Here is a 25,072-nt window from a genome sequence, read left to right as displayed (position 1 = left end):
AAATTGTTACTTTTTTTGAATAAAAATAAATAATTACTTAAATAAATAACAAATGTAAAGACTAGATTAGTGTCTGTTAATTAAAATTTTTGATAAGGTGATGCGGACCAATTACCAAAGTCAAATTAACATTTCAAATAGTTTGTGCTTCATCTTCTTTACTTCTTATCATCATCTCCCCTCAATATAGTAATTTAAAAATAAATAAATAATAAATAAATAAAACCACATAAAAATAAAAATAAAAATAAAAATAAATGTTTTAGTTCACCTAGTCTTAAGGAAAGAAAAATTAAAGATTATTAAAATAATTAAGAATATAATATAATTAAGGATCGGATGGTCAATGTGTTTGAGCAGTTAAGCAAATATTAGCATTGATTCTGTTAGAACTTTTCTGCAACAAATTTCATTTCTTTATTGAAGAGATTGTCTGAGAAAAAGATAGAACTAGTAATGATACAATTAGAAATTATTTCAAGTATTATTCACATAAAATTAATACATAATTTACTATCATACAACTATACTTGATGCACAAGGTCTTCACAATACTTTAAAACACAATAGTGATTTAAAAATTGTGTACTCCAGATTAAACATTGGATATATAAAAGAACATATTATCAAATAATTATGAACTATTCATGATACAATTAGAAATTATTACAACTATATATTATTCACATAATTTATGCATAATTTACTATTATCTATACAATTATACTTGATGCACAAGGTCTTTACAAATACTTTACAACAAATTTTATTATATAATTATTGATTAGAGTTGAGATTTGAGTTAATCTCTTAACAACATACTTCCTCTGTTTATTTTTACTTGACATGTTTCTTTTATCGCGCTTGTCAATGCAAAATTTTAACGATCAATAACTTTAATTCCTTTATAAGTAAAAATTATAAAAGTTATATATTATGATATTATTTCGAATTCAAAAAGATCTCACATGAATATATTTCTTCTTACATATTATTCACAAAAGATAATCAAAGGAGGAGTGATAAATAGTGTAAAAGTCAAATTAAAGCGGGTCAAGTAAAAAAGAACGGAGGAAATACGTAGTAGAAAATTTTGGTCAAACCCTTAAGAGAAGAGTTTTCACATTGTTTTTTTTTATACCTCTTTTAAAAGCTATGTAGAATATTTCTTACACGGGAGTAAAGAATATAGATAAATGGTAGCTCGCTCATAGCACAACATAAAACACAAGCAATCTAATTTAGGTTTGTTTACCACATGGTTGAACTATTTCTTCATGCACTCGATAATCAAATATTCAAATTTACGACGAATTGTTGAAGATTAAAAAATTTATTGTTAGAAATGAAACTTTTACTTAAAATAACGGAGAAAATTGAATAAAATTTCTTGATAATACAGTATTACTCATTTATTTACGCGTGTACACATACTCAACACATACACTAAATTAATACTCGTAAATTAAGAATTAGATTTGTCAAATACGTTCCCTTGGAAGCGACAATTCCAGAACTTTCTTAAAGTACAGCACATCAAAATTATAAGCCCACGTATATAATTTAAAGCATCTAATAAATCCAAAAATATATCCAATTATAAAATGTATGAGCCACGTGTTAAGAATATGGTTACGTGCTGGTAATAAAGACTTCTCTTAGCAATTCCAACTCTAATTAAGTTAATCATAATCACTCTGATTAAGGCTAACGTAATTAGCTTGTACTTCCAGCTCGGATGTACATGTTCACTTTGGTCATATAATGCTGTTAAAAAAATGAAATAGATTAATTAATGCGTTAAATTAAATAATACTATTAGACGTAAAAAGGATTTGATTGGCAGCTTTTAGGTTGGATTATTCATCTTTACGTGTCAACTCTATACAAAATGACAAAATTTTATTAAGACTTTTTGTCAAGCAAGATCTATAATATAGTATTGATTTTATATCTTTATAGTAAAATTTATACTATAGTTTATATGTGCTTACTTAATTACTTACACTTCATTCCTAATTGGGTGATAGCTACAACTTTACTTAAACTTTTTATATCAAGTAGTGGGATTTATCTTATCTATAAGTCTTTAGTTTTCCAACATGCTAATTGGCTATTATTACATGATACTTATCACAATGTGTTAATGGTGAATTGGTGATAAGTTTAGATTAATGGATGCTTATATTTGACCATTTTTAGTAGTTAGCTGTTGATTGAGCAAAAGAACAAATTTATACTAAAAGATGTGCATATGGATACATTTTAATATAGAGATAGATAAGAGAGAAACATTACTTATTAGAGGGTTCATCACTTCATCTAAATACAAATTTTGGATCATATCATTCTACTGAACAATTGAACATGTAAATGTTAAAGTATAAAATTGTTGATTAGTATAAAATGACCATAACTAAGCAAAGCTTGGTTTAATGGGAAAGTTTATATCACACAACCAAGGGTTTAAAAAAAAAAAAAATACAATGACCAAAGAATTTTCTTATACTTTTTCTTTCAATGTAAAATCATTTTTTGACCCAAAATTAACAATAAGAATTCAATATAACCTGAATTTAGCTTGCATCAATTATCCTCAAATTTGAATCAAAACAAGTAATCGCCTGAATTAAAGTTACTCCAAGTCAAGAATAACTCGAATTTTGATTGAAATAAACACACACCCAAATTTTAACTTAAAAATGAGTGTCTTTGCATTTATTTATTTCTAACTTAAACACAAAAACATAAGCAAGAAAAATGCCTTTTTTTCCAAATATAATATTTAAAAAATAAAATTTGAATTTTATTGCGTATTAAAAGAGAAAATACAGTCCATAGAAATTACATCCCAATCCCCAAATTCTCTCCTAACGAAGGAATCAATAAGCATATACGAGTATCACTATTTATTCCTTATGAGTTATGACAATATTAAATTAGAATTTCCCTCCTATAAAATCCATTGAAATATTTTATTTCCTTAAAATAATATAAAAAAATTGACCAAGATTAGGCTCCAACAAAGTCGTGGGCTGAAAGAAAACACAAGAGCAAGTTTCGGAACCCAAACACCATACACAATATCAATGTCGCCATTACGTTTCATTTTGTCCAATTTATATTCCCTTTTAAGGGTCCATTTCCATATTTGATACCCTTCACCTCCCATTTCCTATATATACCCATTTACTTTATACCCTTTACTACCATTTCATACTCTTCATTTTTCTTGCTCATCATAACAAACTCATCTCCAAATCCCTCCAAACCATTATTCAATTTTCTCGAGTTTTATAAGTAGTTGTAAAAGGGCAGTGGTGTAGACAGGATTTGATTTAAGGGTTCTGCCTAGCTGCAAAACTCGCTAAACACTTAAAGAAATCTTTTCTTTTAATTTTCCTTCTTTACGTAAGCTTTATGGATTTTGTTGAGTTTCAAGAGTCCGATGTGATGTTTTCGGACTACTCATCGGATCAAAGCATGGAATGTAACAATGATAACGAGGAAAACGATGAGTGGACGCGCAAGCATAACAACATCCAATCAAATGGGTCGTCGAAAATGGTGTTGAAAAGGAGGAAGAGTCTTAAGAAGAAGATGCAAAAGGTTAGCTCCTCTTTGCCCATTCATATACCGGGAAGTGGGAACCAGCAGTACTCTTTCCGGTATGAAAGCGACGAGGCAAGTTCGGATTTTGATGATGAAGATCAAATGATGAGATTGCCTCCACATTTGATTGTTGAAAGAAGGCGGGCTAATAAAGATATAGCAAGGTCATTTCCTCTCAAAGAAAGGAATTTGTATCGCGTTAGAAACTGCATTATTATGATGAATGACGAGCTCTCTTGACTCATGAAATGGTATTGCTTTCACCATTAGAATGATAGATTTTTAAGATGATTCTCCATCTTAATTGCAGAGGATTCAGAACATATTAAAAGTTTCTGTCTTTTTTTTTTTTTTTTTTTTTTTTATGGGTGAAATTTTGATTTTAGTAAAGATAAAAAGTCTGTTGTACATACATACAAGTATTTTGCCCGTGAAGTTGTACTATAGAATAAGCAAATTAATAGATATATGAAAATTATCATATAGCATGTCTTATTTAAATCATCAAATACGCTACTTTTGTTTAATATCTTATCTATACGTTCAAACAAGCTATATATAGTACTTGTACTTTATATTAAACTTGACTCATTTACACCCTACCTTTTGAGTTTTTTATTTTTAAAACTTATTAAACCCTATCATTTATGGTAGCTCTTATTCTTGTAAGCAGCAATGGAGGGACGAATGACGAGGGTGCCCTCAGTGCCCTGTCCCTCATCAGAAGGGTGTAATGTGAATGAGTAGTGTCTTGACATCCTGTAAATAAAATCTAATTTCATTGAAAAGAATGTTGGTGTATCAACAATGGAGACAGACCATATACAATATTATGCAGCCGGAGGCCTAAGATAAGGAGGTACTGTCATAACCAATCAAAGCTATCGGAATCTACAATTAGAAAAAATGACAGCAGTACTGTGAATGAGTAGCTCTTACACCCTTCATTTATGGTAGCTCTTATTCTTGTGAGCAGCAATGGAGGGACGAGGGTGCCCTGTCCCTCCTCGGAAGGGTGTACTGTGAATGAGTAGTGTCTTGACATCCATAACAAGGTGTAAATACAATTTAATTTAATTGAAATGAATGTTGGTGTATCAACAATGGAGACCGACCTATACAAAATTATGCAGCCGGAGGCCTAAAATAAGGATGTACTGTCATAATGAATCAAAAGCTAACAGAATCTACAATCAGAAGAAAAAAAAAAAAAAAAAAGACCGTAGTACAGTACAGCAACGCACTAACCCCCAAATGTGCAAAATTGAGGCAGATTCTTCGTCTGGTTATAAGGTAAACGATTGCTGTGACAAAGTTAACAAAAATAAAAGCATAAGATCAATTGACAATCCAAATGTTGATACTACACATTTGATTGACTACAAAATGGTTGCATGCAAATTGGTTACCTGCCTCCGTTGTGAGGCACTGAAAGTAAGTGTATTGTCCAGAAACCAATCAAGGATTTGTCGACATATCATCCAACTTTCAGAGCCTCTGAGATGATGCTCTCTTAACCTTAGTTTTCGTACTCTTGGGTATGTATGAGAAGTTTCCAATGTCAGTGGCAGCAGGTGTCCTGTAAATTTAGTATGATTGTTTAGTGCAGGTTGATGAAAATAGGATCAACAAGGCATTCAAAGTTTAAGCTACATTTTCAAGTAAACAAAAAAAGTAAGCTACATTACCTGCTAGGATAAGTGTTTTTAACATCTCTCAATGGAGCACGGAGTCCACTGGCACGAGAACCAGATGAGCCAAATTTAAATGATGATACTACAGATACGAATTTTTCAATTGATTTCCCAGATATATCAGAGTAATGTCCCAAATGGGAAATTTTGCACCCGAACTTTTCTTCTTCGGGCCCCACATCTGTTGTTTTATCACCATCAGCTGAAAGGTCAGCACCTAGTCCAGAAGAAACAGAAACCAGAGTTTAAGATGTATGATGTATCCCCCCTAATCCAAAGAATTGGAAATGCTGGATGGAAAGTGAGCACTGAGCATCAGATCCAGCGATAATAGCAGAATTTCATTACTCACACATCACATTGCATAGGAGCAAACACTATGATGACAAGACAAAGTTTACATGCTCATGTAAATGCTACTTTAAAGCATAGTCTCATAGCCTCAGAAATAGTCATTAGCCCAAAGTGAAGTATTTTCAAGAAGCCTAAAGAAAATTGTTAACAAGGATATTCTTACCAAAATTCTTTCTGAATTGTCAAACCTAAATATGCAAGAGTATTGACTAAAACCTAAGCTAATTCAAGAACACTGTGAAGAGGTGAGATGTCCACAAATGTATAATGAACAAGTTGCCAACTGCCAAATTCGTCTCACATGAAGTGGCATGGCATTAGGGTATTTTGCAAATCACTTAAAATGGAGTGTCCAAACAGGAAGTAGTATTTTATAATATCTTGTTCATGTATGTGAATCACTTTATTTACTTTTCCAGCATATAAAATTGTATCTAGGAGTCTAGGACAAAAGGTGTTTAGGCATGGATCTCCTGACCTTTGAGATCACATCAACGAATCTATATAACAAACTAACAAAGAGAATGATACAGATAAATCTGTAGGTCAAGCTACTAGCTTTCGGCATGGAGTCACCACTTCTGTTTTATTCTCTGTTTCGTGTTCAGAAAGCACCATGGGGAATAAGATGGTAAATTCACGAATTAAAAGAAACTCATGTCACAAACATCCAGCCAAAAAGCAAATCACAGAGGGCAATTACAAATTATTTTAAGGAATGTTCAGTAACTAATTTTAAAAACCCATGCTAAAGTCAAAATGAAGTACATTTTGTGGCTGAAGAAGTATCTTGTTCAATGGTAATTGTAAGGGATTATCCTCAATTTCAACAACACAAAGCTAACAAGATGATTAGTGTGTAAAGAGGAGAATAGTACCAAAATATGGTTCAGACCGCTGATTTATAAATCACTAACAGAAAAATCATCATCTAATGAAGATGACACGATAGTGACAACAGTGTACACTCATACAACCTCTCAATCTCTTTAAGGCTGCATCAGTGCATCTCCTATGTACTCGCTTTATCTTGTCACATAATGGAAACCAAGAAATCCGTTGTTACATACTCACTTCGTTCTTTTATGTTTTACTCAATTACTATAAATACGCTATTTAAGAAAATGTTTAAGAATGTGAGTGGGTGTAAGATAAAGTAAGAGAGAATGTAAAAATGTGGGTTTGTAAGTAAACGGTGAATAAAGTAAGAGACTGAGTATAGAAAGGTGTAATTATTGTGGGATTTAGGGGGTAAGATGGTAAAAAAGGTATGCCAAAAATAGAAATAAGTAAAGTGAATAGAACAAAAAAGGAATAAGGGAATATTTCACTACACCTTTCCTATTAAAAGGAGATTTGTGGTGTAAGGGATTCTCTCAAAATATGGCTCTCTCTAATTATAAGTTTAGATTCTTAGACAAAGAGGACCAAGCAAGCTCCAAAAATGCTTAATCTACTACAATATATATCTTATATTTCATCATAGCTTCTATCTGTACAAGACACTTCCTCCATCAGTCCGTCCCATATTAATCAAAACATTAGTCCTTTCAAGGTCCAATTTTGTAAGTTTTGATTGCAATGTATTTAATATACATAGAAAAAATCATAATATATCTTGTTAGAATTATTATGAATTTATGTGTCTTCCAAATACTAACTAATGGTCAAAAGGGTGTCTAGCAGACTGTGTAGAGGCTAATGCTCTCTATAACATATCACAAGGGAATTGTAAAACTAAAATTTGGTGGCAGTTATCCTATGCAATCTATATTTGTCAACTATCATTAACAATCAACCACTTTGTCTGATAGGATGATAAGAAAGCTACACTCAGCAGTGTCAAGAAAGCTACTGTTACAGGCAAAAAGAAACATACCTTTTGCTTCCTCGTATGTATCTGTTCGAGCATGCTTGTTCCCTTCGTGTTCCTGAAAGATCACAAGTCAGTATAAATTAAAAACAAACTATGGTTCCTTTCAAAAAAAAACAACAAAAAAAAAAATTACAAAAAAACAAAACAAAACAAAAACTATGGTTGTAGATGCACCATGGCTAAAAAGTAAATAGGAATATTGAAACCTAAAACTCACCTCGGGGTTAAGACGAGAAGAAGCTTTTCTTTTAATGTACAAGTCTTCTTCATAGTTATTACCAACTGCAGCCATTTCTGGTAAACACTCTTCAATAGTGTCACCATCGATAGAAGAATTGTCTTTGACTAAGCCCTTGTCATTTACAAAACTTCTAGTGGTTTTGGACTTATGCTTAAAGTAGGAACTTTTAATGACAACCTTTTTACCAGACCCCAATAAATCATCCTCATCTGGCTTATCTACAAAATAAGAACGCCTCAAAGTAACTCTGTTAGTTTTACAATTAGGATCACTCTCACATACTGAATTGTGCTGGAATGAAGAGCTCTTGACGGGGGCTTCCTGCTCCTGCAGGTTTTCTTTTTCTGAAACTGTTCCGAGACCATGCTCATCAACATGCCCCCTACGCAATACTAAGCAAGGTTTATGAATTGAACGATGGGATTGCTCCAAAAGATTTTGCTCCAGACTTCCTACAGAAGTTATACAGTCAATGTATACATTTGGATTTTCAAAATTGCAATGGAAACTTGTAGTACAAATGCTGTTCAAAAACTTAAAGAAAGCTGACCCTCTTACCATTAACTGGAGAGTCATTATCTTCAATCTCTTTTTCGGAAAATCCATTCTTCATCTGCAGAGTATTGTAAGTAAAACAAATAAATAACCATGCCAGAATTTGCCACATGAATCGTAAGTTCATAACATCGTAAATAGGGGACAGCAGAAAATAGTTTTCTATGAACTTACAGAATTATGAGAAGACACCTCATCTCCCTGAACCACCTGATCAAGCAAGGATTCAGATGGTGAATCATCTGCTTTACAAGCTTTGTTGGATCCAAAAACTTGTTTCATCAGAGTAGGGGAGTTATTTCCTGAATCTGAATCTTTTGGTGAGACTCGTGGGATTCTGAACTTCCTCTTTGCTTCTAGTGATGCAAAACCTAAACAAGTTAAGGAATATAAAGCGAACATTATACAGAAAAATCCAATCCAAATGATAAGAAACTGATGGTCAAATGCTCAGTTTGTTTGAAGACCTAATTCAATGAGGATCTCCAGAAAGAAAATTGAATCTGGGCTTAATTATTATACTTTTAGTTGATTAACTCTGGGAGTGCCTAGCCACTTGAAGGGCTTAAACTATATCTATAATTTCAGTGCCCAGATATATCAATCGAAATTTGTCTTCTTCTCAAATCAATTATGTACCAACTTCCAGTCCATTACAATTAGGTTAATTTTTTTGTTACTATTTGAAGAAAAATAACATAATCTATAAACGGATTTGTAGAACAGTAGAAAATACATGAGAAAAAAATGAAGTTAATGCAAGGATACAGAAATAGTTAGTCATAACATTCTTCTGTACTGGCAAATCCAGCTTCTTCTTGTTGCTTTCAGGTCTAAAATCTTTGAGATGAGAAGATGTATGCAACACTGAAATCTCATTAACATTCTCATCCTGTGAATAAAAAAAAAAAGGACAATGAGGGTTCGGAGAAGACAAAAAATTCTATGATCAATGGATAGTGCATAAATCCTCAAGTGAGTCTAGTCTCTAATCTTATCTCGTGATCTGAACGAGCTACGCCTAACCTTGTGCAGAATTGCAGATACCCTAAGTGTGCATAGTTTCACAGAAATTCTAGCCTCTTAATAAAATGTCAGATCACTACAGTGGCCAATGTAATTGCTATGTACTTTTAAGTTCTTAGTTAAGACATTACTATAGCTAAAATGCAGTTGTACATGCTTCTGTATTCTAATAATCCAGCTCCAACCATGTGTGTGGCCGTTTGTGCTGTTCATCCTGAACACATTGCTAGCCCTACAAGTTAAAATACACTTTTCATATATAGAATGTCAATTGCAGCATTATTTTCTAAGAGCATCATTAAACTACATTCTAAAGCCCTCCTGTGCCTGACTTATGCTCCACCAGATCTTGATTATCAAAGAAAGGCAGCAACATACATAACATCCCAAACTATCTTATTTGAGTCAATCACAAGTTGAAAGCTATTCCATAAAAGCTACTGTTTCCATTTTAACAAATAAAATAATGCTCATTGAAAAGGAAGACACATACAGTTCGATAATGTTTTCAAAGGATCCAGTACCTGAAACGGTAGTTTAGTTATCGGATCAAGATCACCTTTTGCTATGGCTTTGACTACTTGTTGAGGCATCAATGTAAGAACTAGTTAAGGTAAATCACATGTGCTTCTGCTGAAATTTATACAAAAGAGTATGAATTTGCAATATGAAGACTATGCAAAGGATATGGGCCTAAAAAATCAGTATCTCCATCAATACTGTCTGAGATATCGGTTAGGTTCACAATATCCTCTTTGTTTGGATCATAAACTCTTTGATGCCGAAAAGTCCACACTGCTTTCTTGAAAGACTCCTCATAAAGAGGAGGAACAGCAACCGAGCTGTACTTCAAGTGTTTAATTACCTAGAAAGTTAAGAAACCGTAATTGCTTAATTAATAGCTCAAAATCCCATTAGATAAATTTTCATGGTCTTCACTTTAGCTTTGTGGGTGGTAAAATGATGGCTGACAAACAATACTATCATGCAAAACATGTCAGTTTTGAGATTCACCAGAGTATTAATATACCAAGTAAACATGTGTACAATTGCTAGCTGAAATTTCACCTTTTCATACGTTTTGAATTTGCTAATCAGGGAATAAGCTCTTTTCAGGCCCATGCCAGGAAGTGATGGCAAATAGTCACAGCCGCTAAGGATACACATCTCTTGTATCATGTCATTAGTAAATCCCGCAAAATTCAGATCCTTGTTATATTGTAGCTTGTGATACTGAAATTCAATGCCTTGGCCATATTTGTCCATCTTGTAAATGATCTGCAGTTGAACAAAATAAGATAAGTGCATTGGCAAAAAAATAAAAATAATTAGGATCCTTAAAGTTGCTTCTCCTTCAAATAAAAAAGAGAACTTTCAAGTAACCTAACCTTGTGGGTGTACAAAGTACATGGGAAAACTACAACATTTTGGTTTCTTAGCATAGTTATAATTTATAAAGGATGTGTCGTCCATTTGAACATTATAAGTTTATAGAAACCAGTCTTCTAATTGTGCATATGTGCCAGACTCGGAAGTTTGGTTAAACAAGGATTTATGTAAGAAAATTGTCCCTCCACATAATATCAAACTTGAAGGATACAATAGCACTAAATATAAGAAGATTGTCCCACCAGGAAGTGAAAACTGTTTAATTAGGCATGGAAAATGTTGAGTAGAAGATAACAGATGCCATAGTAATACATTGCCTATCACGGAGTACAATATTTGCTTAACATAAGCCTTCACACTAGCTTAGAAACACTTTTATGACAAAGTTTCAGTCAAGATGAAGGTGCAGTAAATTACACCTAAGAAGCTCATATTGCTACTTACTCTTGGACAACCAAATGCAATGAGGTCCGAGTCCTCTGTTATCACAGCATCAACCTGCTTAGTAATTGCCAAGAATGTCATTTGCGCATCTGCTTCATAAGGAGCCACGATATAGCAAACACTTTCCCGCTTCAAAACCTAGCAAGCAAAAATTCATGTGAACTTTCATCTCGTTTCTAGAGATACACAACTCAAATATACAACAGTTTACTTAAAAGAACTGCAACCAGAGCCATCAGAGTTAAAGACAGTGCAGTACCTGAATTAGTTCATGAGCAATTGCTGGGGATATATCAACAGCCTTTTGGTAACATTCATAGGCAGCAGCTGAATTTCCACTTGATTCATGTACAATAGCGCGCTCTAGATTTTCTTTCCTGGAGCTGCATTTTAGCATAATTAAGTTAAGAATTTGTCATTAATCTAGAGGCTAAGGATTCACAACAAGAAAGTTCATGTTCAGTAGACACAGACTATGTATTAGACTATTAGTTACTCAAAGTGACCTGTCGCATATGTGTTACTTTCTCCATGAAAAAAATGATCTGTCATTTCATCAATGTCATTAGTCAAAATCCTCCTGATATTGTTCGCTTAACCCTGTCAAAAGCTTTCTGCAATAGTACACGGCCATAAGTGCCTTTCAAAGGGAATCGTCCTATATGTGGCATGTGGTAATAAGTTAAAAGGTACTAAGGCAGCCTAAGCCCAAAGGAGATTACTTGTATTACAGCCTTGATACAGTATTCTTTGTATGGCCAAGCAGGCCACCTACTTAGAAGGAAATTAATTCAAATGATAGACTTAAAAAGTTTATGCCTTCACTCAGTATACAGCATCCAGTGTAAATAAATAAATAAATAATAAAAAAAAATGTTTGAAGGTAGTTTTTGGCTGCTAGGCTAAGGCTTCACTTACTGAACATGCAAATTAACAGAGATCTTAAATTAATTGGTCGGTTTCACTCAACTAGAGTAATTTTCAATATAAGGGAACTCATGTTAGGTTCCACTCGCCAAAACTAAGGGTTTTAATATGCATTTCAGTAGATCAAGAGAGACAAGTTCCAAAGCAATCTTGCCAGGAAAAAAACGCAAACTTCATGCATCTCAGTCTCTTCCAAAGAAAATCGTTCATAGTACAGGGTCCTATAGGCTTTTTTTTTAACAACTAGCAGCTGAATTGATAACCCTAACACAAATTGTAAGAGACTCGTAAGCACTTTAGAACCCCTGATACTGTTAAGTAGAAAAATCACATAGCTTACAGATATAAACCCAAACTCATAATGATTTGGTAAAATCACCTGATTAGTGTAGGTTGATAGAACAGAATACATTTAACAATTCTCAAAAGAAATACACACATGGATACAAGTGTTGGGGACAGAGCAACAGATAAACACAATATCGGAAGAATAATAAAATACGGAACAACAAGATAAACAACGCACAAGATTTTTACGTGGAAAACCCCTCCTCAATAAGGGGAAACACCACGGTCCGGATCTCCACGAACAACATTACTAGCAATAATATTGGGAGTACAATGACCACTACTACAGTTACAATATTAGATACAATGTATTTTAGAGTAGCCTACACTAAGTACCCTTTAACGTTGGTACTTATACTAATCCTAAAATACCCCTCACACTAATATTGTGTTTGTCTCTCTGTCACTTCCTCCCTCACTACTATAGCTATGCTACTTATTTTTGCTAGTATGCTTCTGCTTCCCTTGGTTACCCAAACTCATGGCATATTGCTACATTATATAGCAAAATACCAAGCTTCCTCTTCAAGCCACTAACTTGCCTAATAAAAGCAAGTATACAAAAGTCAAGGTTTGCTTTAAAAAAACCTTCGGCCACAACATGGACTTTCAAGTCCCCTGCCAAAACTTGGACTTTCAAGTCCCCTAATTTACTACTACTACTCCACCGTCCAACTACAACTACATGCATGCATTCCCTTTTTTTTTTTTTTTTTCTTTCTTACACATTATTATTATTACTACTAATAAAATACTTAATTAATTGTGATTTGGGGAGATTAACCCAACAACAAGCATAAATCTTTTACCTATACCCATGGATACAACTTGTTTCCTGTTTAAATTTGGCACTTCACAACTTCAACTAATGTACCAATAATCCTAGACGCAGCAGCAAATCCCACGTAGTTTCCAATTCACGTCTCCCACATTTTATGATGCATGAATTACTGAGTTCTAATAGCTGTGTGCTTATTGCCAAAGAAGCCTATATTAAAGGCCAATTATTTGTGAAATGTTAGCTAATTTATGCCCATTGTAGAAAAATAGTTGCTTCAATTCCACCCAGTCCCCGACCATGATCGGGAGTGGTACATGTTACACTGAACAGTGGTATAATTTTGGACTGACTTAACAAAACTATGTAGCAAATCAAACTCCCATACCAGTTTCACAGACCAATAATCTACCACATGCAGGTGACAGCATCAAAATGCTACTGACAACACAGAATTTGCGAGGTTAGAATGAATCTTTCATTTCACTGTAAGATGTTCCCTGCATTTAACCAAAACACTGCACTATATTGTCACAGTATTTGTATTGACGATTCAAGGCCCTACAACTGAACCAGTCATACACCTTACTCTTAGCTGTAGCCAAAGTGATTTGATGTTACTATGATCAAGCACCACACTTGATTTAGATAAACCAGCATAATAATCAAACACAAAACAAAAACGAGCTGCCACTTATTCATACAAGAAATCCGCATAAGTATTTGGAGGTACAAAATAATGAATACTATGTAAAATATCCGATATTTCCATGAGCTGTTTCCATAATACTATGCTAATCCAGCCATGCCCAAAATAATATAAAAATTTAATCAAAAATGATTCATTGGTGATCAGATGCTCCCACTTCAGTTCTTCACAGCAGATAAGAAACAGAAGCACATGAGATCTTTTCCATTTTAGACAAAGTTAATAGAATTATTTATGAGAGACTTTCAGCTTCAGATTACAATGCACTAAATTAGATCCATCACTGAGCTTTACAACAGTAAGGTCAATCAATAGTCTTTCAATCAAAGGTCTGTGCTTTACAATAGTAAGGATATGGCTAACAAAACCTCCCTAAATGTATATAGGTAAGGAAATCTTCTTGTTGTTTGTGTACCGTAAGTGGAAGTGGTGCTAGAGGCACTAAAGTAATGGTATGCAATCCTTAACACTGAAAAATTATTTCCAAGGATCGGCTGAGAATTATAAAACTAGGTGTATGACATGAACGATTGCAATAAACATCATTCTCAAGTGTAGCTTAAAGATCTAAAGCATGATACGTATGAGATCAAAACAGAACATATTATCTTCAATAAATTGATGCATACCGTGCACGTTTATTTTCCTGCTCACCCTTCATTGGCAAATCACCTCCATCAAAAACAAGAATAGGTTTAACACCATAATGACGCAACAAATTTACTCGATGCACACAATAATCAATGTGCCTGGCAAAGCAAAATCGTTAGTATGTATGATATCAAAGCTGAGAGCAATAATCAGTCTAACTACTAAAAAGTTATTAATAGTTTATATGGTAAAGTTTTTTGGTCTTTTGATAATCTATTTATTTCCTGATGTTATATTGACATATCAGTACCATCTCCTCCCTTGACCCTGTCTCAATTTCATACCAACTGCATTAATTATGTATACAGCTTGTCAAGTTGTCTCTCCAGTTCTAAAAGTAATCCTGACTTTGGCCTATCCTTCAACAAATCAGAATATCAATTCCAGTTATATCTGGACTAATGAATTACTACTTACTAGCAGTCTAGCACTTTATAAGCATTTTTTAACAGCTAAAAGGAATTTACTCAGCTATTAACATTGAGACGGAGACTGAAGGATTGAAGATAAAGGTGTTCCATTCAAGTCAAAATTGACGACATTGTAATACACATGGCTGTAAACTTTATTCTGAGATACATTGTCATTTCTCACCCCAGAACAGCAGAACTACAGTTTTATAAAAATAATTCCACTCCACCTCTTGTGTGGAGGGTTTTGAGACATGACATCAGAATGGAGAGGAAGTCACTAGATCAAACCCACTATGCCAACAATTTAATCAGGCATACACATGCATGCCAAATTGAAATCCCAAAATTGCAACTTTTCAACTTAATTGGTTTCTTGATGTCAATAAAAAACAACACAGTAATCAGGATTTTAGTCTCCCTCAATAGCTCGGAAATGGGAATTGATACCATTAACATTAAAAATTGAAGCTTAACCCAATATACCCAATTCAAACAATATCACCATAGTCAGATGCTAGATCAAAAATCATCAAAAATAAATCCATCATTACTAACATTCTTCAAATAGGTGTTTTCAATGTGGTAAATGATAGAAGGATATATCTCACTTTAACAATAAAATTAACCTAATAAAATCTCAAAAATTAATATCAATTCATTCAGATCACTTCAATTGGGATTTTCCCCTCAAACCAACCTTAATTAATAGATATGAAATTAATATAAACAACATTAAAAATAAATAAATAAATAAATAAATAAAATAAAAAAAAGCTTAACCCCAAATACCCAACTCATCAAATAAATCAGAAAACCATCCAAACAAATCTTAAATTAAACTCATTTATAACAAAATTCTCCAAATGGGTATTTCCAAAACTGCTAAAAAAAAAAAAAAATCAAGATTTCATCTCCAATCAAACAAATCATAAAAAATCACAAAATTAAAAATGACCAGCAAAAATTAAGGGAGATGAAATTGACCTAGAAGTAGGGATACCCTTGCAAAGCTGGGTACTACAAGATAAGGCACCTTTGTGTAGCCAAGAATAGGTATCAATGGCAACCCAACAACCCTGTAATTCCTTAATGTGTAATGGCGACATTATCGATTTTAGTTGCGGCAATAGCCCTTGTATTCCCATTTTTTAAGGGCACAAAGCTAATTGAACTAATTCGATGAAAATTGAAAGAAATTTGTAAGAGAGAAATTGAAGGGGTTTTTAGGTTTAGAAGATGAAGGTTTCAGATGAGAAAGGCGCCTATGAACTCTGCAGTTGGCGGGAATGTACAGTAATTTTAGTGTTAGAAAATTGCACCTTAATTGGTGTTATGGAGTAAATAGGTGATTCTTTAAGACTGAAGTCATGCTCGCTTTTTAAAATTAACTAGTCTTTTGATCCGTTCGATGCACGGGTTATTACTTTGGCTATTTTCATATGTAGGTATGTTTTTCAATAGTTGAAACTTTTGAGGAAGTAATTATTTCATTGCTAAAACTTAAAAGACCAAAAGAGAATTTGTGGAAAACATCAAGATTGTGGGATATGAATTGACATACTCCCTCCGTCCCCAAATGATAGTCCCTTATGGGCAAAAATCACGGGAATTAAGAAACTTAAATAAAAGTAGTGAAATTACATTGAAAATATAAATTTACATTGGGTATGTAAAATATAGTAGAGAGAGAAAGTAATAAAAGTACATTGAAAAACAAATTTTACATGGGAAAGTTAAATTTGCACAAATATTTTTGTAATTGGAGGAAATTTTGATAAAGAATTGATATTAACGGTACTTGAAAAAAGCAAATGGGACTATCAATTTGGACTAAAAATAGGCCATAAGGGACTATCATTTGGGGACGGAGGTAGTATTAGTTTAAGTTATGTTTTAAGTCAATGAGATGAAAAGACAATTTTTATTATAATTCATATGTTTATGTAATGTGTATTAAATAGTGAAATTTTATTTTATTATGGTGGAAATGAACCCCTTCATTTTCTTACTTAAATCTATACTAATACATTAAAAGACGTTTATAAAAACGTCATGCGCCACGTAGCCTCTTCCAAATTACGCCACGTCACTTCACCAACAATTCATGACGCCACGTCACTTCACAAAATTAAAAAAAAAAAATTGATGATAAGAGGATTTGAACCCCAAACCACTTACTACAAAATTGACTCTTTAGCCATCTAAGCTAATTATCAAACACGTTATAATTATGAAAAAGAAATATATATAACTTTAAACCATATGGTTTAGTTATAAAAAAAAAAAAAAAAAAAAAAACACATATTTATTTCCTACTTCACTCTTTATTCCCTACTTCGTACTCCGCATATTAAAAACGTTCCTAAACCTCTTATTACACATATTACTATTTAACCATCTAAGTCAATATTAACTATGTTATTCGTATAGAAAAAGATTCATATAAGTGCAAACCACAAGGTTCAATTTAAAAATAAAAAACTATATTTAAAGAATAACTCAATTTTGGTTTGACAATGACAATTGCAGTTTGAAAAGCCTTCTAAAAAATTTATTGATTGTACGTCTACAACAGTAGCAATTCGGGGCAACGCTCGGGGTCACTCACTAGTTTGCAAATTATAAAATGCATAAAGACTTAAACAAAAAGATTAAGGGAGGTGACATGTGTCATATGGGGTAATGGGTGACTTGATGTGTCATATGAAAAATTTGTGGTTTGTGTTTTTAAATACTAAAGTATAGATAGATATAGATATAGATATAGATAGATAGGATTTGTCTATGTATTACTCCTTTTGTCCCTACTTCATACAAGTAATATTATTGCCTCGTTGTTTAAATTTGTGTCAATTTTAAAAATTTTGAATTCGAATTCTCATTAATCTATAAGATCGAGATAATGTAGTTATGTGAAATCTAGTTAGATTCCATCTCATTGTATTTTATATTATTATTAAGTTTTTATAATTTAAGCGAACAGAATTGGAGAATTGTACAATTTAAGAAATTTATGACTTTTTTTTTAGATCGTGAGAAGTCAAATGGAAAAAAAATAGGAACGAAAGGAGTAACAGCTAATAAGAGATAAAAAAAAGGCAAAATTGGCTAGAACAACACAAATTATCGCTTGAGTGCGCTCAATAGCACAAACTTTAAGCTGAGCAAAAACAGCACTAACTTTGGGGGTTGGGTGCGGTAAATTTCACGAATTTTAAGTGAAGCAATAAGCAACACAAACTTTGGGGTTTGGGTGCGGTAAATGACATCAACTATAAACTGTGTTGTAGATTCCACCGGATTCCGGCCTCTATTTGAAAAAAAAAATTGAATAAATAAACATGGTTATTTCCATTTACTGGTTCCAATTCCAAAAAAATATAATTTAAAAAAATAAACATGGTTATTTTTATTTTTATTTTTATTTTTGAGGGAAAAATAAACGTGGTTATTTGTTATACTATATTATTATACTGTTATATACTTCCTCCGTTTCTTTTTAGTTGACACGTTTCTTTAGTCAAGTTTGCCAATGCACTTATTCAATCATTAATATCTTTAATTATCGATAAGCAAAAATTTTAAAAAGTTAATATTTTGAAATTATATAACGTTACGAATCTAACAAGATCCCACATGACTATATTTTTCATTACATATAAAGCACAAAATACAGTCAAAGAGAGGTGGATGAATAATGCTAAAGTCAAAACGTGTCAACTAAAAAGAAACGGAGGTAGTACTTCGTATAAACTACGTTCGTATAAAAAACTCACGAAGACTACAATAAGGTTTTTGTATGTTTAACTTTGATGGTTTCAAAAAAAAAGGAAAAAGAAAAAAAAAACTTTGATTATTGAATTATGGTAAAAATTTGGGTTTGGTGTAATTAATTTTGACCGATTATAATTTAGAATTTTGTTCAATAAATTTTTTTTTATTTTTATGTTACTTTGCTTTTCTTTTGTTTGTTGTAAATTTTAGCCGTTTTCAAAATTAAAACATAAAAAAAAACATAAACTTACAAACAATTTATATAAGCTTTGGTGTGTGACAATAACATTTGCAAAATGAAAAGATAAAGGAAAACTAATACTAATACTTTTTAGGAAAAATGAAAAAGAAAAATCCAACCTTTACACTTTTTCCTCATAAAAATCCAGCCTTCATTTTATTACTAAATAATTCAACCTTTGATTGTAAACTAGTACAAGTAATATTTCGTTTTTTTAGCATTTATACGAAGGGAGACTAGAGAGATAGGGTGGATTTTTTTTTTGAAAACATGGAGTAGTAGTTACTTGGAGAGTTGGGGAGGAGGGTGCACGGTGCAGTGCAGTGTGTTAAACTGTTAATACGCGTAGAATACGAAGTAAAAATTACCTAACCCATTATAAGTTTATAACTTAGGTGGTAGATGCCCTTTTGTTAGGGCTCTAAGACTAACAATCTAACCCTACCACTTTCTCAGTGTCTTAAACTGTTAATACGCGTAGAATACGAAGTAAAAATTATCTAACCCATTACTCCCTCCGTTTTTAAATACTTGTTCCACTTTTCATTTGCGGCCATTTTTAAATATTTGCTCCATTTTCTTATTTAGAAAGCTTTAACAATATTTAAGCAATTTCTCTCACCTAGTGGTCCCAACATATATTCTCTCTCCTCCAATTCTCTCCACTACTTTTGCCTTTTATAATTTTTTTATTTTTCCACCAACCCCACTACCTCCATATTTTATCACTTTTTCCAATTTCTTCTAAAACTCCGCGCATGGAGAAATGGAGCAAGTATTTAAAAACGGAGGGAGTATAAGCTAATAACTTAGGCGGTTGATACCTTTTGTTAGGGTTTTAAGACTAACAGTCTAACCCTACCACTCTTTCAGTGTGTTAAACTTTTAATACACGTTGAATACGAAGTAAAAATTATCTAATCCATTATAAGTTTATAACTTAGGCGGTTGATGCCCTTTTGTTAGGGCTCTAAGACTCTTAACAGTCTAACCCTACCACTCTCTCAGTTCTCCATTGAAGGACACTCCACTTTCTCCATTGAAGCACAGTTCAAGTTCTCCGTTGAAGCGGCAGTTCAACTTCTCCGTTGAATCGCACGACGCTTTCTGATTCTTGTTTCCCCATTAAAGCAGCTTTTGATGTAAGTTGTTTCTTTTTGTTATCATCATATCAATTTTACAATTTAGGGTTTATTTTGATATAATCTAATTTAATTGTCAGTGCATTAAATTTAGGGTTCGAAAATCTCAACTCTTGTTTCTAAATTTTATGATTATGAAATATCGTAACAGCGATTATTTTACCAGGAAAGGAAATTATGAGAGTAATTTGATTATTGAATTAAATATCCCTAAAATTATGTTCTTTTTTTGTTTCCGTCAAAAAAAACTATGTATTTTTCGAGATAAGTGAATCAAACTAAGGAAATTATGAGAGTAATTTGATTATTGAATCAATTATCCCTAAAAATATGTTTTTTTTTGTATCCGTCAAAAAAATTATGTATTTTTCGAGATAATTGAATCAAATTAAGGAAATCAGGAGAGTAATTTGATTATTGAATCAAATATCCCTAAAATTATGTTCTTTTTTTGTTTCCGTCAAAAATATTATGTATTTTTCGAGATAATTGATTCAAATTTGGTTGCTAATGTATTGCACAACCCTTTAATGTTAGGATTGAGCTATGAATTTAACGTGGATGTTTTTTTAGGCTGAGAGATTTTTATGTCAATTTTCGAGTGGTTTTGGTTGTTCAATTTTTGCAAATTGTAATTTGTGAGAAGAATTTGTATGAGTATTTGAGTCGAAATTGATGTTTTCCGTTGATTTCAGACATACCATCAATCATGGTGGTCAAAGTGTCATCAGCTGTTGCTGAACCTGATATGACGAGCAAGAAACAGCGATTAAAAGTTCTTGTTAAGAAGCCTGTGAATGGTATTTTTCCCAAACTACCTAAAGTTAACTGCTTGAAGAAGCCGCGGATTATTGATGATGCGAGTGAAGTCAGTACTGGTGTCGAAAATAACTTTCCTGTGCTTGGAGTATGTCCATTGTCAAAGCAAGTGCCTAAAGTGGACTGTGAGTTTAAGAAATCGTCAGAAACTTTCAATCGGACAACAAATGTGATTGGCAATAAGAAGGTTAACTCTACTCTTGGATTGAAACGGAGATCAGAGGAAGTGATCAAAGGTCCTGTATCAAAGAGGTTGAAGTTGGACCGGTCTACGACATTACTTTGTCAGACTGTTCTTGAAAAGCTGATGGGTAATCCGTTGAGTAATCTGTTTAAAGTCCCTGTAGATCCTGTTTTCTGGAATATTGAGGACTACTTTGACATTATTAAACACCCAATGGATCTTGGGACCATTAAACAGAAATTGCTGCAGCATAAATATGATCGCGCTGAAGAGTTTGAGGCTGATGTGAGGCTGACTTTTTCTAATGCAATGTTATACAATCCTCCTAACCATTATATTCATCAGCGTGCGAGTTCTCTCATCAGGGTGTTTGATCGTCTTTGGGAACCTGTAAAAATAAAATTGCATGGGGAGCACAGAGATATAAGGCAAAGGTCTTCTCATGTGCATAAGAGTGCCTGTCCTTTGTCTTCATTAAAGTTCAAATGTGACGTTGCAACAGAGAAAATGATTCCTAATGACGAATTTACTGCTGTAAAGGTGAGCGAGCTACTTTGATTATCTTCTGTGGTCTGAAGAATTTATTGAAACTTACTTATAGTAATGGTTACTTTGTTCATATATAGATGAAAATCTTGGTGGTGGGTTTTAACAGTTTTGAATGTGCAGGATAAACACACGTCCACCTTGAGTTTTATGGATTTAGAACGTGGTTACGCTAGTGCTCCTTCTACAAATGGCTCTTGTGGTGCTACTGCTCCTTCTACAAGTGGCTCTTTTGGTGCTACTGCCAAAGGTCAGTGTTTAAAATCCTAATAATATCGAAATGTAATTTCGGCTGCATGGAGTTTGTCAGCATACTTATTTTGTTGTTGTATTGGCCTGGAAACTATATCAGATGTTGAACTCTCTCCATCAAGAGCCCTGCATATTGCAAAATTGAAGAGTCGGTATGCAGAAACCATAATGAAGGCCCAAAATCACACATTGTTGGAACCGGTAACTGCCAAATCTTAGTTTCTAATCACTTGGAAAGTTCAGTCTTTTTTTGATTTCTGTTATTGGCAAGCTCAGAAATACATTCCATTTGCAAATTTACTCATATGTACTTTTCAAATGTTTAGGGTGCTGAAGCTGATATAACAAATCGGCAGAAAGAGAAGGAAATTTTGCAGAGGCAGCAACGTGAAGGTGAATATGCATTCATTACTATCTTATGTGCAGTTGAATATATCTGACTTTTTGTTTTAACTTAAGCCTTCAACTGCAACTAAACATGCTATTCATTTCACAGAGACATCTAACATGGATGCAAAAATAAGAGCTGCCAAATCAGCTGCGCGATCAAGAGAAGAATCTAAACTCAAAAGGCAAAGACAAGAAGCGAGGGAGGCAGCCCGAATGGCCGTTAGAAAGGTCAGTTGTACTTTCATAACCTTCAGAAATTATATGGTTGTAAATTGTGAGATTTTTATTGTTATAACTCAACTCTTCTGTACTTTTATGCAGATGGAACAATCTGTTGATGCTGATGATAACCTTCGAGTTATGAGGGATCTTGAGGATTTGATTGGGACCTCTTTGGTAGTGTTGTGTCCTGATCGTACATCTCGTACGATGTGGAACTATAAAGGCACCAACAACCTTAGGAGGCCATTGGAAAAATTGGGTTTATATATCAAGGAAGAATATAGTGTCAATTATGATTATGACGATGCCTTTTTAGAGAACGAACGGGAAGAAGGGGAGTTTGTTTTTTATTAGAGATATATGTATAGACAAACAATGTAGTTAACTTTCGACTTTGAGGCTTGAGGGTTGGTTATAAGGGAACCCTTCTTAGAAGGTGGCTCTTATCCCATTTCTCTCCCTCATAGTTTTGTAAATGTTTCTTTTACTGTTGTATGCATATGGTTATTATTTTTTTGACCCCATGAAGCTGCTAAATGAAGTTGTAGAGGGTTGTGGTTTTAGTGGTGTATTCTGTTTCAACTCTATTGTTTATGACTTAGTATATATATTAGTTGCTATTGGCATATAAATAGCCTATTTTTTGTATAGTGGGAACTAATACTGCACTTTGTAAGTCAATTATTCATTGATTGCTAATTATAGAAATATATTAGTAAAAATTTTTGTTGCAGTTTAGTGCATTTTATTTCTATTTTAGTAGTTAGTTCTACTAATTTTTTTTTTCCCTTTTTAAGGTTTTTTTTTTTTCCCACCTTTTTTCTACATCTGTTGGTAGTACTTTCTGTTAAAGGCCGAAACTTTTATTAAATTTAATTAATTGTCGATATTTTTCTTTAATCGTGCTATTATTATAAAAAATACGATTATAAAATTTCGTCCGAGAAATAATGTGGATCTTTGAGAGCATGAAATATAGTAGTTCTGTACATGGAACATTGTATCTACATTCTAACTGCCCTTGTAACTATTTTTTGACAAGCTAAACGCTCTTATAATGGGTAGAGTTATATAGGAGAGAAATAAAATTGATTTCTCATTCCTAGAGTATTTTTCGAATTGGACCAGATTTACCTATATTTTTATAAACTAGGAGAGCCCTTATAATTGATTTCTCATTTCTCGAGTATTTTTTTAATTTATAATTTTTTTACCGGTCTCATTTATCTATGTTTTAACATTGTCTTAATCTTAACATTATGGTGATTGCATGCTATGCTAATCGATTCCAGGAAGGAGCAAAGAGCATAAATAAAATGATTTGATATATTCAATATTGGACAAAATAACCAAGGATCATAGAAAGAACATACAAGCTAAGGGGCTTGACTAAAATGCTAACCCATCAAATAAAATATAAGCATGTATCTTAAGATTTTGTAAGCTCAAGAGTACAATAAAGATTTTCATTAGCATCAAAAATGAAATTCAGTAACAGCACTACATCAAAAAGACTAGAATCAGCATTCCAGCTCCAAGCAGCAGCTTTCTCCAGCCTTCCTATTACAGCACCTATACAACTCAACAAGTGTAACGATTCTTGGCACCCCTGTCGTGTTTCTTAGCATCATCCTGAAAGTACACATAAAGCCGTCATTTAAGCAGAAGATATACAAGAGGGATACAGAAACTGTAAAAACAGATATACAGCTTACATGAAATATAAATCCCATCGTTTCATTGTAATCAAGGAACATTTTCCACTGTTTTCCAATGCTCAGCTGTAGCAATAAAACAGAAGTTTAGATGATCCTAAAACAGATTCAAAACATCAAATTACAGAGATCTTAAATTAATTGGTTGGTTTCACTCAACTAGAGTAATTTTCAATATAAGGGAACTTATGTTAGGTACCACTCGACAAAACTAAGGGTTTTAATATGCAGTTCAGTCATGCAGATCAAGAAACATAAATTCCAAAGCAATCTTGCCAGGAAAAAAAACGCAAACTTCATACATCAAACTCTCTTCCAAAGAAAATCGTTCACAGTATAGCGTCCTATAGCCTTTGATTTCCACAACTAGGAGCTGAGTAAACAACCCTAACCCAAATTGTAAGACTCGTAAGCACTTAAGATCCCCTGATACTGTAAAGTAGAAAAATCACAGAGCTTACAGATATAAACCTGATCAGTGTAGGTTGATAGAACAGAATACACATAATTATACTCAAAAGAAATACACAAATGGATACAAGCATACAATTTTTTTTCTACACCATGGATACAGCTTGTTTCCTGGTTAAATTTGGCACTTTACAACTTCAACTAATGTACCAATAATCCTAGATGCAGAAGCAAAATCCCAAGTAGTTTCCCAATTCATATCTCCCACATTATATGATGCATGAATCACTGAGTTCCAATAGCTGTATGCTTATTGACACAGAAGCCCATGTAACAAGCCAATTATTTGCGAAGTGTTA

At 33.0% G+C, this 25,072-nt stretch overlaps 3 protein-coding genes across 3 annotated transcripts; 2 read left to right on the top strand and 1 right to left on the bottom strand.

Moving 5' to 3' along the window:
• The first annotated feature begins 3,345 nt into the window (after nucleotides 1-3,345).
• On the top strand, nucleotides 3,346-3,852 carry LOC145610028 (protein S40-3-like). Its single transcript, XM_081665271.1, has one exon. It carries the CDS (start codon nucleotides 3,421-3,423, stop codon nucleotides 3,850-3,852), a length of 432 nt encoding a protein of 143 aa, XP_081521397.1. The 5' UTR covers nucleotides 3,346-3,420.
• An 864-nt stretch (nucleotides 3,853-4,716) lies between these two features.
• LOC145611959 (exonuclease 1-like) lies at nucleotides 4,717-16,320 on the bottom strand. The gene is made up of 15 exons (XM_081667343.1): nucleotides 16,002-16,320; nucleotides 14,583-14,702; nucleotides 11,451-11,574; nucleotides 11,192-11,329; nucleotides 10,427-10,636; nucleotides 10,048-10,223; nucleotides 9,883-9,955; nucleotides 9,101-9,224; nucleotides 8,507-8,703; nucleotides 8,336-8,390; nucleotides 7,754-8,229; nucleotides 7,540-7,591; nucleotides 5,301-5,523; nucleotides 5,022-5,191; nucleotides 4,717-4,916 (listed from the first exon to the last, which is right to left on the bottom strand). The coding sequence occupies exons 1-14, from the start codon at nucleotides 16,160-16,162 to the stop codon at nucleotides 5,101-5,103; spliced, it is 2,220 nt and encodes a 739-aa protein (XP_081523469.1). The 5' UTR covers nucleotides 16,163-16,320; the 3' UTR covers nucleotides 4,717-4,916; nucleotides 5,022-5,100.
• Nucleotides 16,321-19,992: 3,672 nt separating this feature from the next.
• Nucleotides 19,993-23,320, top strand: LOC145611960 (transcription factor GTE12-like). The gene is made up of 7 exons (XM_081667344.1): nucleotides 19,993-20,174; nucleotides 20,870-21,717; nucleotides 21,847-21,973; nucleotides 22,076-22,176; nucleotides 22,302-22,368; nucleotides 22,472-22,593; nucleotides 22,687-23,320. The coding sequence occupies exons 2-7, from the start codon at nucleotides 20,884-20,886 to the stop codon at nucleotides 22,939-22,941; spliced, it is 1,506 nt and encodes a 501-aa protein (XP_081523470.1). The 5' UTR covers nucleotides 19,993-20,174; nucleotides 20,870-20,883; the 3' UTR covers nucleotides 22,942-23,320.
• The last annotated feature ends 1,752 nt before the right edge of the window (nucleotides 23,321-25,072 follow it).

This window comes from Chenopodium album, chromosome 24 (genome assembly GCF_948465745.1).
Source record: "Chenopodium album chromosome 24, dcCheAlbu1.1, whole genome shotgun sequence".
In the NCBI taxonomy this organism is placed as follows: domain Eukaryota; kingdom Viridiplantae; phylum Streptophyta; class Magnoliopsida; order Caryophyllales; family Amaranthaceae; genus Chenopodium; species Chenopodium album.
This window is presented reverse-complemented; position numbering and strand designations above follow the sequence as displayed.

Bases quoted from the DNA above. Each gene is read 5' to 3' on its own strand.
- LOC145610028 (XM_081665271.1), top strand. From the start codon at position 3,421: ATGGATTTTGTTGAGTTTCAAGAGTCCGATGTGATGTTTTCGGACTAC.
- LOC145611959 (XM_081667343.1), bottom strand. From the start codon at position 16,162: ATGGGAATACAAGGGCTATTGCCGCAACTAAAATCGATAATGTCGCCA. The intron at 11,330-11,450 runs GTACTGCACTGT...TTTGCTTGCTAG, and splicing joins TTGCTCATGAACTAATTCAG to GTTTTGAAGCGGGAAAGTGT. The intron at 7,592-7,753 runs GTGAGTTTTAGG...GTGATCTTTCAG, and splicing joins CTTCTCGTCTTAACCCCGAG to GAACACGAAGGGAACAAGCA.
- LOC145611960 (XM_081667344.1), top strand. From the start codon at position 20,884: ATGGTGGTCAAAGTGTCATCAGCTGTTGCTGAACCTGATATGACGAGC. The intron at 22,177-22,301 runs GTAACTGCCAAA...TCAAATGTTTAG, and splicing joins ATCACACATTGTTGGAACCG to GGTGCTGAAGCTGATATAAC. The intron at 22,369-22,471 runs GTGAATATGCAT...TTCATTTCACAG, and splicing joins GCAGAGGCAGCAACGTGAAG to AGACATCTAACATGGATGCA.